General features: G+C 43.5%; 2 protein-coding genes across 4 annotated transcripts in view; one reads left to right on the top strand and one right to left on the bottom strand.

Moving 5' to 3' along the window:
- glra1 (glycine receptor, alpha 1) overlaps positions 1–15,469 on the top strand; it is a gene marked incomplete at its 5' end in the record, with an annotated part of 116,859 nt that overhangs the window by 81,623 nt on the left and 19,767 nt on the right. For all 3 annotated transcript variants that reach the window (XM_079505541.1, XM_079505540.1, XM_079505539.1), the window contains one exon: positions 3,519–3,665. In XM_079505541.1, the coding sequence (XP_079361667.1) occupies positions 3,519–3,665 (147 nt within the window). The remainder of the gene's footprint in view (positions 1–3,518; positions 3,666–15,469) is intronic.
- LOC306926235 (uncharacterized protein) overlaps positions 1–15,469 on the bottom strand; it is a 154,108-nt gene that overhangs the window by 125,973 nt on the left and 12,666 nt on the right. The gene's annotated exons all lie outside the window — the stretch shown is intronic.

The following is a 15,469-nucleotide window of genomic DNA, read 5'->3' as shown; positions in this document are numbered from 1 at the left end:
GTACTGGCCCCGGCTAGCCCACTGCTGCGTTCTCACAGAGTACTGGCCCCGGCTAGCCCACTGCTGCGTTCTCACAGAGTACTGGCCCCGGCTAGCCCACTGCTGCGTTCTCAGAGTACTGGCCCCGGCTAGCCCACTGCTGCGTTCTCACAGAGTACTGGCCCCGGCTAGCCCACTGCTGCGTTCTCACAGAGTACTGGCCCCGGCTAGCCCACTGCTGCGTTCTCACAGAGTACTGGCCCCGGCTAGCTCACTGCTGCGTTCTCACAGAGTACTGGCCCCGGCTAGCTCACTGCTGCGTTCTCACAGAGTACTGGCCCCGGCTAGCCCACTGCTGCGTTCTCACAGAGTACTGGCCCCGGCTAGCCCACTGCTGCGTTCTCACAGAGTACTGGCCCCGGCTAGCCCACTGTTGCGTTCTCACAGAGTACTGGCCCCGGCTAGCCCACTGCTGCGTTCTCACAGAGTACTGGCCCCGGCTAGCCCACTGCTGCGTTCTCACAGAGTACTGGCCCCGGCTAGCCCACTGCTGCGTTCTCACAGAGTACTGGCCCCGGCTAGCTCACTGCTGCGTTCTCACAGAGTACTGGCCCCGGCTAGCCCACTGCTGCGTTCTCACAGAGTACTGGCCCCGGCTAGCCCACTGCTGCGTTCTCACAGAGTACTGGCCCCGGCTAGCCCACTGCTGCGTTCTCACAGAGTACTGGCCCCGGCTAGCTCACTGCTGCGTTCTCACAGAGTACTGGCCCCGGCTAGCCCACTGCTGCGTTCTCACAGAGTACTGGCCCCGGCTAGCCCACTGCTGCGTTCTCACAGAGTACTGGCCCCGGCTAGCCCACTGCTGCGTTCTCACAGAGTACTGGCCCCGGCTAGCCCACTGCTGCGTTCTCACAGAGTACTGGCCCCGGCTAGCTCACTGCTGCGTTCTCACAGAGTACTGGCCCCGGCTAGCCCACTGCTGCGTTCTCAGAGTACTGGCCCCGGCTAGCCCACTGCTGCGTTCTCAGAGTACTGGCCCCGGCTAGCCCACTGCTGCGTTCTCACAGAGTACTTGCCCCGGCTAGCCCACTGCTGCGTTCTCATTATGCATTATGTGACCAATGTTCTTTGAACCGTGCCGTCAGAAAATGCCACCTAAGCTGTTGTCCTCAGGTCAGCGCTCTGGTCAGTCACTGTCACAAACACTCGTCTTCTGATGCCCAGACAGGAGCGGACGTTGGGGTGTCGAGGCTAGGGGGAGGCTTTAGCTAGCCAAGCTCAGCTAAGCTCAGTGCTGTATATCCCTGCTCTTTTCCAGCCCGCAGACAACCTTGGCTTTGCAGTAGTTTGATCCATGGCCCCCATGTCTGCTTCTCTGGCTGGCTGCCCGTCTCCATCTCACTTTTTCTCCCAAATATCCTTACATTGCAATATGGGATCCACTCAGTATACTAGCTACACATATGGTACACCTCTCCTCCTCTCTTTGAATCCCTCTTCTGAGACATATGGGCTCTTCGACGACAGCAATGTAGTTCTCTGCTCTCTTTACAGTACCTCCGTTGTGTCCCAATGCTATCCCCCCCAACATACAGTATAATCGCACATAATGTGTGTGTGTGTGTGTGTGTGTGTGTGTAGATACACTGTTGTACCTGTATGTTGCATACATATTCATGGATTTATATAAGATATATTATATCTTCCCTCTTATCTTCCCGTTTAGCCGGAAAGTACAATGAACAAGTTCACCGTTCAGGCGTACGTGGCTCTCAGCAGGAGATCCTAGAGCTAAGATCGAGGCTAAATGTTTTCCTTTCCCAGTAGGGGCAGGACTCAGCGTGACAATTGTGAACTGAAAAGGAGGCCATGCTGCGATTAGGTCCACTTTGTATTTGCACTGATAGCGGGGTCGTGGTTTAATTGGATTTGAATGTCTGCATTGTTGGGCTTGATTCTCCACAAGGGGAACAGGGATATTCTCCTTCTTAAAAACGGTGCAGGGTAATTGTGCGGCTAAGACTCTCAAGAGTCGTAGTGGTACGACACAGCAAATGAGTAATGGCAGCACTCGACGGAAAGATGCCAGTGAAGCGGCCACACTTCATTTCTAAGTGTCATTATCTGGCCTGTCCCTCTGGCACCACACCACAGCACTGTTATGTAAAAGTGTCAACATCTGAGTGACTTGATGCCCGATCCTTCACCTTGACATTCAACAGCTGACCTGTTTATATTTTACGGTAATAGTAATGGATTTCATGAATGTTTCTTCAGAGGCTGCATGGCTCACAAGGCTAGTGTTAATAATCAGGGGCTGCTAGACCAGTGCTTCCAAAACGTTGCAGCAGTCAGATAGAATATGACAAAAAGATAGCTTGCTTACTGATTGTTGCTCTGGCAACTGCTAAATCTAGCTTCCATACAAAGTCATAGTCTTATGGGACCGCATGTGTTTTCAAACCTTTTGTGCCCAAGGCATCAAGGGACTAGTCAAAATCTCAAGGAACACCTATATTCATATCCATGCAAAATAGCCTATATAACATGTCTTATCAAACTTTGCTATTTTTTAAATGTTTTTACATTTTGTATTAAGCCCTATTTTATAGTTTAAAACATTTTCAAACAGCAGAAATAGCTTTTACTGCAGATCGTCTATTTTTGGAAATCTGTGGAAAACAATTACATGTGTCTGTGTACAGTATATAAACAAATATTCATAGCATTTGATTTGTATAGTTGTATGTGTATTGTAATAATAATATGTAATCTAATCGTCACAATATCCAAAGGAACACACTGGTCTAACGCACAACACAACAAAATAGTCCTTATGAACTTCAGACTTGGCGTCGGTACATTTCTGTTTGTGATGCTGAACGACCTTTATTTGGATGGCAGTACAACTGTGTTCCTGATCCAGTCCTTTGTACTCATTTTCACTGCTTTAATTACAGCCAGACCTTGTCTGCCAAAATGTCTCAAAAACCAACCGGTACTCCCCCTCGCAACTCATTGACAGATGGAGCGGATGGTGTTGTATCTGCTCAACTCATAAAATCAATGTACCCAATGTGCCCTGACTAAAAAACTAAAGAAACAAAGCTGATTCATTCTTATAAAACTTTTGGATCTCCCTAAAAATTTGACAAATTAGTCAGTTAGTCAGCCAAGCTTTTTAGCTTGGGCATTTTAGAAATGAATGAATGAATTAACCAATTATACACTGATGACTGGTACACACCCTACACTTCAAAAAGTCTAAATGCCACAAGAGTTGTCAATTATTATTATTATTTATTTCATCAATATCTTGTAGGTATATTTCATTGTTGTGTAAGCACAATCTGAGCCAAACACATCCCACTAACATTTCACTGCTGGTGAAAACCCCTTCTTAATTCTTGAAGATTTTTTCTTTTTTTAAATAGATTTTTACAGATTCAGATATAAATTGAGAGAGTTCTTGAAGAATTATAACAGCAATATTGGCATCATTTTATCTAACAACTCCGTGCCTCCTCTTTAACCCCCAGGTGTCTTATGTGAAGGCCATTGACATCTGGATGGCTGTGTGTCTGCTGTTTGTATTCTCTGCCCTGCTGGAGTACGCCGCAGTGAACTTCATCGCCCGTCAACACAAGGAGCTACTTCGCTTCAGAAGGAGACGACGACACATGAAGGTAAATACTCTACTACATGTTCTGTTTTCATAGCCCTCCCCACTTCCTTTGGAATGTGTTGGGGTCTTATTCCGTTTAACACCTGCTTGGTTCTTCAGTGGGTTACTTTTAAAGCCTGATTCATACTTTGTTGCGTGGAAATATATCTAGCTACGACCTACAAGCATTATGAGTTTGTAGATCTGCAATTTTCAGCGTGCAACACTGTGTGGTCAGTACAGCAGAGTGGCGCCAGGGATGTGTTCATGTAAAAGAAAAAAAAATGACTAAGCTTGCACATGACAGGATAGGGAGAGGAGATGGTGTCCCGGTCGGCACCACAAACTCACCACAAACTCATGTATGAGTAGCAAGGTTTGGGTAACTAAGTCGTGTGCCAAGTACTGGGAACTGATGGTAGGTGTTGTGCTCCCCTCCACCTCAGAAATCCATCTCTCAGGAGGTAGAGAAGGTCGTCCAATGATCCCTGGGTCGGTTAGAATCCCGGCTCCTCCTGTCTACATGTCGAAGTGTCCTTGGGCAAGACACTGAACCCTACATTGCCTCCAATGAGTTGGTCGGTGTGAGCTTGCCACCATTGGTGTGTGAATGTGGGAAGTGAGGACGCTAGTGTCGACTGTTCGCCGCTTCACCTCCCAATGTATGAATGAATTAACTATTGTAAAGCGCTTGGAAAAGCGCTATAAAAATGCAATTCATTATTATTATTATTATTATTATTTATTACATTGAAAAGGGGATAGACACCATCGTTCTTGACCGATAGACAATAAGCTACTCCGATCTTCAGTGCTTACTTAGAGAGAGGTGATAACATGAGACACACAGGTCATGAGTCCCAGTTGAATCTACAGTATGACAGCGCCGCTAGTACTGAGCCACCATGCTAAACATACTATAGGACAAACACACGCTTTTTACCTTAATTCAGACCAGTTTCACCTCTTGATGAGATAGATTTGATCATTGAATAAATGTAGTGGATACCCACGCTCTGACTAGAAAAGACCACAGCACATGAATCTCCTTGTCTCTTTCAACCAGAGACATCTTTCAACCATATAGACTTTAGTATCAACAAAAACATAAGACAATTCCATATTGTCCCATATTGTCAAGACATAAAAAGGACCCCTGTTTACATAAAAAGAACGCCTCTTTTTGAGAGGACATTTGGGATGAGCGAATCAGTGTGTGTAGCTGCTATTGATCCATGCCAGTGCTTGTATCTCTCAATGGGCAAACACAAAAGGCTTTGAGATTTGTTCCGACCCACTGCAGAGAGAGCCCACACAGTATATCTGTATTGGCTATTACTCCTATAGATGTTTTTGTCTACGTATTGATTTTTGTTACTGCCTGGCCAGAATAAAGTCTCAAATGCCTTTCAAAAAGAATAGAGGATTAACAATTATTACGGTCAACGTTGCTACTTAATCCTCGGCTAGCAAGCCTTGGGCTTGAAAAAGAATAGAACACTGTCCAACAATAATGATTGTTTGGGGCTGGAGACGGTGGTTTGAATTACTTCAAACTAGTTTTCTTTTACATTGGAATGAAAACAATACAGGTGGTTGTGAGTTGTGAAACAGGGTCAAAACTGCACCGTTAAAGCACTGTCCCTGCACTGTCCATTCTGTGCTCATAAAGCACTGTCCCTGCACTGTCCATTCTGTGCTCATAAAGCACTGTCCCTGCACTGTCCATTCTGTGCTCATAAAGCACTGTCCCTGCACTGTCCATTCTGTGCTCATAAATAATTGTTCTGGTTTGCAAATACAGTATCTATGGGCAAATGTGAATGAAATACTCACACTGTAGCGTCCCGGTTGTCTACCCAGGTGTCACGGGTAGGAGGTGGAGTGGGTGAAAAATCACACCAATGTTGTAAAAATCACAATGTGGTTTTGATGATGAATTCCTCTCCTTATCCCAACAGCCTGGGACTTTGAAACGTATTTTTATTTATTTAAGTCAAGCGCATAAGGCAGGTCCTGTGAGAAAGACAGCGAGAGAGAGAGAGAGAGAGAGAGAGAGCCTGACTCTGAACACTTCTCTGGAAATACATACTGTACAGCAAACACGGACAGACGAATCAGTGAGAGCCTGATTGTGGCCAAACAATGTCATATCATTACTAGTCCAATCTGGCCCAGAATATCACCTTATTTCAATGAACGTAAATCCTAGAGGAAAGATGCTGAAATCTCCTTGAGGATAACTAAATTGTTGTCATCTGGTCAAATCAAGTATTTTTCAATCCTGGCCTGTTCTTCAGATTATTTGTGCGTTACCTTGTGTAACACCATAAACTGTGTATAAAGTAAAGTGTGTATTTTTCACACTGGCATAGCGCTTAGTGCTTTTTGGTGACTTTTGAAAATAGGCGTAAATGGTCGTGGCCTACATGGGAAGTTGCCTCATAAATCTAGGAAGGCAGTTTCACGATTTATAGGCCACATCATAAAGCAGACTGTTATAATGTCACGATTGAGTTCTGTGGCCTATTGGCAGCATGCACAATAATAACACTAATTTGTGTTGTAGTTTGCAAGGTTATCTGCAGACATGCACACGTGACCAACACACACAGCACACAAGTGCAGGGGGGCGAAAGCAATCTCTAGCCCTGGCTTTCAGTGTGGCAGAGCTAGCAAGAATCAACCGTATAAAGAACTCAATTATTAGTGCGTGCGCGCGCATTTTTGGAGATAGAGTTGAATAAAATCTCTGAAATGAAAAGCGTTCCCACTCTTAAGATGATAACCAAAAGCCGTCTCATTCTCTCACTTTGTTTTGACATGAAATAGCTTGATTTTTGTCATCAGTAATTTTAATCTAATTGAAGATGGAACATCTCTGGCATGGAAATACATATATTTTTAAGTTCTTGCCTTCAGTTTCTTATTCTTTGTAAATTATGCTGTCAGTTTTCCCTGGACTGGTCATTCTTTGGCTGGTTCTGTCTTTTAAAGCATTTAATCAATCGGTTTTATCCGTCCTGTTGAATTTATCAGTCCCAGACTTTAGTATTGAATAAGAAGTAAACCTGGCAGTCAATATGGAAGTGTTGTTTGACTGAGTGCTGACAAAAACACTGTTTGTTTGTGCGTGCATGCGTTATTTAACTGTAAATAAGAATAGTCCAGACTGGAATTATTAGCCCATGTGTGCCCTTTAAGTTACTTAATTAACAAATGACCAAATAAGGAACTGTAGTTTCATAGTACATATACTCTTCCCTTTCCCTTTTTTTACTCTAAAAATGGAAAAAATAACCTCATTAAACAGACAGACCTTTTCTTCACACAGAACGAACACACACACACACACACACACACACACACACACACACACACACACACACACACACACACACACACACACACACACACACACACACACACACACACACACACACACACACACACACACACACACAGGGATGGTTTAAAATGCACAAGCATGTATGTTTATGGAAACACGGGTCGGCTACGGCCCTGACTGTCTCTCACTCGCCTGAATCTGACTGTACCTCGTGGCCTGACTGTCCCTCTCTCTCTCTCAGCTCCAACATCCCTTGCTCTGACAGGAAAGGAATGAGAGGCACTGTCTCCCACAGGCAGCCAACTGTTGACCAGGATTGACCCAATTCTAGTGCATCTACCACCTGTTATATCATAGGAACAAAAATGCTCTATTAGGGCCATCCATTAGCATTAGCACCCATCATAATAGTCAGATTCGCTAGCACATTAGCCATTTGCTTAGAACCTACCTATTTTTTTTCACTCAAGTGACTCTACAACAAACATCCCTGACCAACTAGCTTAGCAATACGTCATCTCACTCAGCCTCCCTCAATAACTCAACATCTTGCGTATGTGCAATTTGGAAACAATTACTAACTATTCTGTCCACCATGGCTTGCTAACTGAGACAGCGAGCTCATCGATGCACAAGGTGATCAGATCGGCCACTTGGCGCAGGAAATCACTCTTTTAGCAGGTCACTCGGGTATGCCTCACAAGCCGCAATGCCACACTGTGTGTGTGTTGGGGGACAGGTTCAATATTTATTCATTTTATATATTTTTTATTTTTTATTTCATTGTTTTCTTTATAATGTAGTGTATGCCACTGGGATACAAGCCACATCCAAAGCTCATTAGAAGAACCTTGAGTGCATTCATTTTAGCGAGACGGGTCCCTGTGGGAACCTAGCATAATGCATACAAGAGTTCATTACCATATCATTCTGTCCTGAGTGAGCCAAGCAATAACAAAGCCCTACTTATCTTGTGTCTCTAAAAAGAGACACAAGATAAAAAAAAAGTCATCCTGTAAAATAAATGACACATCGTGTTTCAAGTAATCAGTAACCATTATGTCCATAAGTGTCTTTGAGTAAGACTCTACCGGTTTTGGGAGTGGGGGTTTTCGATTGTGGTTCATCAGAGAGAGAAGAGGAAGAGCTGCAATGAAAGAGGAAGAGCAGTTGTTGCTGATGAAAAAAGAACAGAGAAAACGGAGAGCGAGAGATACACAGGAAGAGAGCCAGATTTTCAGTCCTCAAGCATCACACATTTTGAATTAACCTCTCCGTCCGGTTGCTCTAATTATGACTCTAATGTGATCGGCAGCACAGAGCCCAGGGCCCTGAGAGGGCTATCAGTCAGGACTCAGCCCACTGCAGAGGAAACTGTCACTACCAGGCTGCACACCATAAACCAAGACACTGCTGCATCCCCCCTTTCTCACCCAATTCAACCAAGAGAAGGGAAGAGGAATAAATACATTTCTTGCATTTGCAGTAATGAGGTTTGTTGATGTAGGAAAAAAAGAGAGACCGCACAGAAATGGGCAAATGGTTGCACTGGGCAAGAGTCCAATAATCTGTGGCTAAGTCAAAGATGTAATACTTGCGTCAGGAGTATTTCAGGGTTTTGCCCTTTCAGTTGAATAAAGGTCCTAAACTATATTCAAGCTATAACTAGAAACCTGAAAAGTAAGCACATAGTATATTCAGTGTAGGGATGAATAGGCAGTCTTTTCATTGAAAATTATGCTGATGCCCCCCCCTCCCCCCACTGAACAGAATTATACACATTGTAAACAGTTACTACTACTACTGCAGTAGGATTCAAACCAATGATTAAATTAACCACACATAAGACAGAGAATAACAGTCCTCAGAGCTTCCAGAGGACAAATTCCAGGTCATGATTACAAAACAATATTCCTGGTGGAGAATTCTGGTTTAAGACATTAACGAGTTAAAGGCATTTGGAATGAAGACAAGACACAGGCCATGTTTACACGGTACCGATCAGAACAGAAACCATAATATGCCGCTGTGTCCTCAACTTTTTATTCTGAGTTTACACGGAGACAGCAAAGTGATTGAAAATGTGGTATGCATGTCAGGTGGCGGTGTGCTGCCAGATAGACCAGTCATGCATGCTTAGGACCACTTCCGTTCTACTTCCTGTCACAGTTGTTTGCTTACATCGATGTAATAGCATACGTGGCGGCGGCCATGATGTGAGTCGGTTTGCTGTTTCCCCCGTATTGCATATGTGTCACATGTCAAGTCGCGAGGCGGAGCGTTTTCAAAGATTTCCACTCTGGAAGGGGGTTTCACTTTCTTGCGGTTTCAACGTCTGAAAATGTCGTCGTCTAAACGGAAGAGAGAGTAACCATAGAGTCTGACTCGAAAATTGCGCCAGGCGGAGTTGCCTATCCAGGGCCTGCATAATTTGGAAGTCAGTCGTAGCCAATTGAAATGGAATATGAAAGATCTGACTGGTGGTACATCTTGATCATATGACACCAGAGATCGAGATTTGTGTGATTTTGTGTGTTTTGAGGAAAGCGCAAAATGGCTCACTTCACTGTTCACTGTCAGAGTTAAATTAACACACGGAAGCCTTTAGTGTGTACATATAGACAGTCATCCTCTGTTCTGGATGGCTTGGCCTTCAGGCTCCATGGCTCCCCAATAATGTAGAGTACATTTGCTCTGATGGTTCAGTGCTGACTGGCTATATGTTGCAGGGAGGGAATCTGCAGCAGTATAGCAGCATTCCCAGGTGTGCTGATTTCTGTGTTTTCCACCCTGATGCTTTATTGATTCATTAGTGACACTGATTGTCCAGAGAGAGAGAGAGAGAGAGAATGAGAGCTAGGGAGAAAGTGCATAGTCCTGCAGTACTACTTGTTTAAGAGACTTGTCTTAAATAAAAAAGACAGAGAGAGAGAGCCCATGAAATAGACAATACAGTCATTCGAGAGAGCGGTGGAATGAGAGAGAGAGAGAGAGAAAGAAAGAAAGAACAAAAAGAAGATGGAGAGGAGAATGGAGAGAGAAACAGCCAGAGAGGACACAACAGAGAAAGGCTGAGGCAGAAAGTGGCACTCGGGAGAGTGATGCGAGTCAGTGCATCCTTGTTGTGCTGCAGGGGAGGGGGAGTGGGGTGTGACACAGAGTGATGTCCCCCCCTGGTGGGCGTGCGGGACAACTGCAAAAGGACCCGATCAATAGCAGCCATTCATGCTTGAAGGATGAGCCTGGCTGGCAGCCGTTCCCCGCTTTAAAACAGACAACAACTCTCCAGAGTGAAACAGAGAACTCCTTCAGAAGTAAAAGTGTGGTGAGGATTAACATTTTCCTGCTGTCATTGTATATAAAAAGGCATCCTGATTCCCTGCCAATGCAACCCTCGCCTGTGTGTGTGTGTGTGTGTGTGTGTGTGTGTGTGTGTGTGTGTGTGTGTGTGTGTGTGTGTGTGTGTGTGTGTGTGTGTGTGTGTGTGTGTGTGTGTCTTTGTGTTAGGGGGCCTATACTCATAGGCATAGGGCATTGCAAATCATTTCAATCAATCAAAATGCATCTAAACGGTGAGAATTGTGGACAGAATGAGATGACACACAGCCTTTTTTGTTGAATGCATCAAAAATAAATTGGCCTACATCACGTTGGCCAAGAAGTGGCTGTGCAGTTCTGTATCACAGTGTGGTGCTAAAATAAGTGATGACATGTTTTAAAAAGCCTCAAGGTAGAAAGCTACTAAAGGTCTTTCTCAGCATGAGGATGGAAATAGCCGAGCGGAAACATGAGATATTAAAACACACAAAAAAAAGAATTCCTCACACACACTACTCCACCTCCAAATGACTGTATTCGTCTTGATAACTATTTTGATTGATTGAATACTTTATTGGCAGTAATATAATCAGTACAGGGTACAGTCAAACAGAAATGTAATCAGTACAGGGTACAGTCAAACAGAAATGTAATCAGTACTAGGGTACAGTCAAACAGAAATGTAATCAGTACAGGGTACAGTCAAACAGAAATGTAATCAGTACAGGGTACAGTCAAACAGAAATGTAATCAGGACAGGGTACAGTCAAACAGAAATGTAATCAGTACTAGGGTACAGTCAAACAGAAATGTAATCAGTACAGGGTACAGTCAAACAGAAATGTAATCAGTACTAGGGTACAGTCAAACAGAAATGTAATCAGTACAGGGTACAGTCAAACAGAAATGTAATCAGTACAGGGTACAGTCAAACAGAAATGTAATCAGTACTAGGGTACAGTCAAACAGAAATGTAATCAGTACAGGGTACAGTCAAACAGAAATGTAATCAGTACAGGGTACAGTCAAACAGAAATGTAATCAGTACAGGGTACAGTCAAACAGAAATGTAATCAGTACTAGGGTACAGTCAAACAGAAATGTAATCAGTACATGGTACCGTCAAACAGAAATGTAATCAGTACTAGGGTACAGTCAAACAGAAATGTAATCAGTACAGGGTACAGTCAAACAGAAATGTAATCAGTACTAGGGTACAGTCAAACAGAAATGTAATCAGTGCAGGGTACAGTCAAACAGAAATGTAATCAGTACAGGGTACAGTCAAACAGAAATGTAATCAGTACAGGGTACAGTCAAACAGAAATGTAATCAGTACTAGGGTACAGTCAAACAGAAATGTAATCAGTACAGGGTACCGTCAAATAGAAATGTAATCAGTACTAGGGTACAGTCAAACAGAAATGTAATCAGTACAGGGTACAGTCAAACAGAAATGTAATCAGTACAGGGTACAGTCAAACAGAAATGTAATCAGTACAGGGTACAGTCAAACAGAAATGTAATCAGTACAGGGTACCGTCAAACAGAAATGTAATCAGTACAGGGTACAGTCAAACAGAAATGTAATCAGTACAGGGTACAGTCAAACAGAAATGTAATCAGTACTAGGGTACAGTCAAACAGAAATGTAATCAGTGCAGGGTACAGTCAAACAGAAATGTAATCAGTACAGGGTACAGTCAAACAGAAATGTAATCAGTACAGGGTACAGTCAAACAGAAATGTAATCAGTACTAGGGTACAGTCAAACAGAAATGTAATCAGTACAGGGTACCGTCAAATAGAAATGTAATCAGTACTAGGGTACAGTCAAACAGAAATGTAATCAGTACAGGGTACAGTCAAACAGAAATGTAATCAGTACAGGGTACAGTCAAACAGAAATGTAATCAGTACAGGGTACAGTCAAACAGAAATGTAATCAGTACAGGGTACCGTCAAACAGAAATGTAATCAGTACAGGGTACAGTCAAACAGAAATGTAATCAGTACAGGGTACAGTCAAACAGAAATGTAATCAGTACAGGGTACAGTCAAACACACTTCCAAAGGGATCACCGAAAAAAGTCCTTGCGGTCTTGTTTGAACAATGATTTGAACAAAATTCAAATCATCATAAAAGGTAAAAAAAAAAAAAAAATGGGAAACAAAGAAGGGGGTCATAAGGAGGTGGGGGTAGTCACTAGACTAAGGGGGGGGGGTAATCATTTCCTCTCCCTTTGGCATGCTGAAAGGTGGATTTTCAGGCCTGTTTTAAAGGATGCCAGGGATTTGCATTTTTTGAGAGATGGAGTCAGGGCATTCCACAATTGGGTGGCAGTGCTGTAGAATGAGAATTTGCCCATGTTTGTTTTGAAAGTGGGTGGTACCAGATCGTTGTTCTCGCTTCCTCTTGTATTGTGGCTGTGAGAGTCTCTCACTTTTTTTTAGGTAGTTTGTCAGGTATGCGGGTACAGAGGGCATTTACAATTTTAAATGTCAGTCCCAATTTCAATTGCTTAACTCTGTTTTCTACCCGGAGCCACCCTAGACTATCAAAATGGGTTGCAACAAGATGGGTCATGGGCCCCAGACCGAGGAGTCGAATTTGTTTATTTTGGGAGGTTTGTAGCTTGGTCTTTAGTAACATAGAGATGTTTGAGAACCAAGAGGTGCAAGAGTCAAAGTAGAGCTGAATTAGAGTCTTGAGAGCACTTTTGCCAAGAAATCTTGTCCTTTGGTTTACTTTTTTGATAACCCTTGTTGCCATGCCATGCCATGCTTTCAGTTTGTTGTCAAGAATACAGCCAAGATACAGTATGTAATCTCTTCTTTGCTGGAGATTACTATGTCATCAACTCTGACCTTGAAATCATTTACATTTCCTTTACTGAGAGCATGTTTGCTCCCAAAAAGAATGGATTCTGTTTTTCCGAGATGTAGTGAGAGTTTGTTATCCAAGCCAAGTTTGGATTTTGGTGAGTTCCGAACTGAGAGCCTCCTCAACCTGCATTTTGTCCTCCCCCGAAATCAGGAGTGCTGAGTCGTCAGCAAACAGAAACAATTTGCAGTTACAGGCAGCATTCATGTCGTTAATGTAAAGTAGGAACAGTAACAGCCCTAGAATGCTTCCTTGGGGAACCCCACAGTTCACTGGGAGGGGAGAGGACCATTATTGTTCTCGTCCCTCCAGGTAGGATTTCATCCAGTTTAATGATGCACTATCAAAACCGATCGCCGATTTACAGCGTCGGACACCCTTTGGAGGTCCAGCATGACCATGCCACAGTATTTGCCCGAATCTACCTCACGTTTAATGACAGTAGGCATGTGTCAGTGGAGTGGGATGTTCTGAAGCCAGATTGGAATTCGGACAGCATTTTACGCTCGTCTAGGTAGCTGCTGATTTGTTTGTGAATTAATCTCTCTATAACCTTTGAGGTGGAACAAAGGATGGAAACAGGGCGGTAGTTGCCAGGTTCTAGTTTGTTTCCTTTTTTGTACGGAGGGGTTACTCGCGCCACTTTGAAATCCTGTGGTACGTGACACTGACTGATGGGGAGTATTGAGAGTTTATCGTTTTAATGTATCTACTATTTTATACCTGACATTTTATCTTCTAATTCTTCGAAAGCTTTGCTAAGGGATACTTATTACCAAGTGTACTATTGCAGTACAATAACTCATGCTTCCTTTGTGACTTGGCCCGCTGGCCAAGTGGTCCAGGTGCATGCCACATATACATGTAGGCTCTGGCCTGACAGTGCGTTGCGTGTTCAAGTCCCGTTCATGACGACCTTTGCTGCATGTCTCTCCCCTTCCCTCTTTCCTGTCCATCTTTACTTGATACTTCAATAAAAAAGGCAGAAAAGCCACAAACCAAAAACAAATCTTAAAAAAAAAGAAGAAAGAAAAGCACAATTTAAGCATTAACTATCTAACTGAAATGCAGGTCTCTCCAAGATAACAGATTAGTCTGCACACATGAAAAACATACAGTGCCGATGCCATAATGGGGCAGATGCCCCTTTTGAACAATGTCCCTGGCTCTACGCAGTTGTTGTTGTAGTGCTGGTGGTGTTTGGGAAGTGCCAGACAATAGCACATCAGAAAGGTAGTGAGAAGTAGTTGAAAACACTTGCCCTTCAGCAGAAAGATGGCATTTTAACAACTTGCAGAGCCTTATTACTATTAGTGGAGAAAACAGGTTTGTTTTGATAATCATCTCATTTAATCACGATACCTTTGGGGTGCGTGTGCATGTGTATGTGTGCGCACGCACGCACGCACGCACGCACGCACGCACGCACGCACGCACGCACGCACGCACAGGTGTCAGGGGTTCATTCTCCCATGATGATTAGCCTGTTCATTAAGCTAGTCTCTCTAAACACCTTGATGTGGGAGGTTGTGCTGCAGCTTTGGAAGACAAGGGGAGATAAGAGAGTAGGGATTAGCCAGTGTAAATAAACAGCGAGAGCGATAGGCCATTTAACCTCTAGAACACAGGTTTCCAAAGTGGGGGCCACGGCTTTCACTACAAGACCTTCTTCAGGACATGTCCTGAAGTAGCCTAGGTCTTCTACCAAAAGCTCAACTAATAAATCGAGGTTGTTTGCATTATGAGCCTCTGCTTTGATATAGTGACAAACATTAACAATAAAAAGTGCATCAACTAGGGCTTTTAATTTCATGCATACTGGCTGTATCAGCATATTTCATTATTCCACGTTCTGGCACCTTGCACATATAGTAGGCAACCTGTCAGAATTTCAGGACGCTGGTTATACAGTTGGAGGCCATCGATATTGTCCTTTTCTTTTTGCTGAGGTTTGCGTGATCTGCGCAAAAGGACAGTTAACCCATTTTGGGCGGGAACCCCTTTTGGTGTTTTAAACATCGTTATAATTTAGCTATTGAAAAATAGCAGATCTACAAGCTCATAGTGCGCCACCGAGTGGCGCGCTACGAGCTTTGTAGGTCTGCTATTTTTGAAAAATCGTGAAAATATTTATTTCAGAAAACTGGAGGATTTAGAAGGATTTTTTTAAATTTTGAGGTCAGGCCTAAATGGGTCAAATGATAAGGGACAATATCGGTGGCACCCAACTGTAACTGTAATTGTTTACCAGTGTGCCTGATGCACATCCATTGCT

Source organism: Electrona antarctica (genome assembly GCF_951216825.1).
Source record: "Electrona antarctica genome assembly, chromosome: 1".
Lineage (NCBI taxonomy): Eukaryota > Metazoa > Chordata > Actinopteri > Myctophiformes > Myctophidae > Electrona > Electrona antarctica.
The sequence above is the reverse complement of the archived record's forward strand: the minus strand, read 5'-3'. Positions and strand labels throughout refer to the sequence as shown.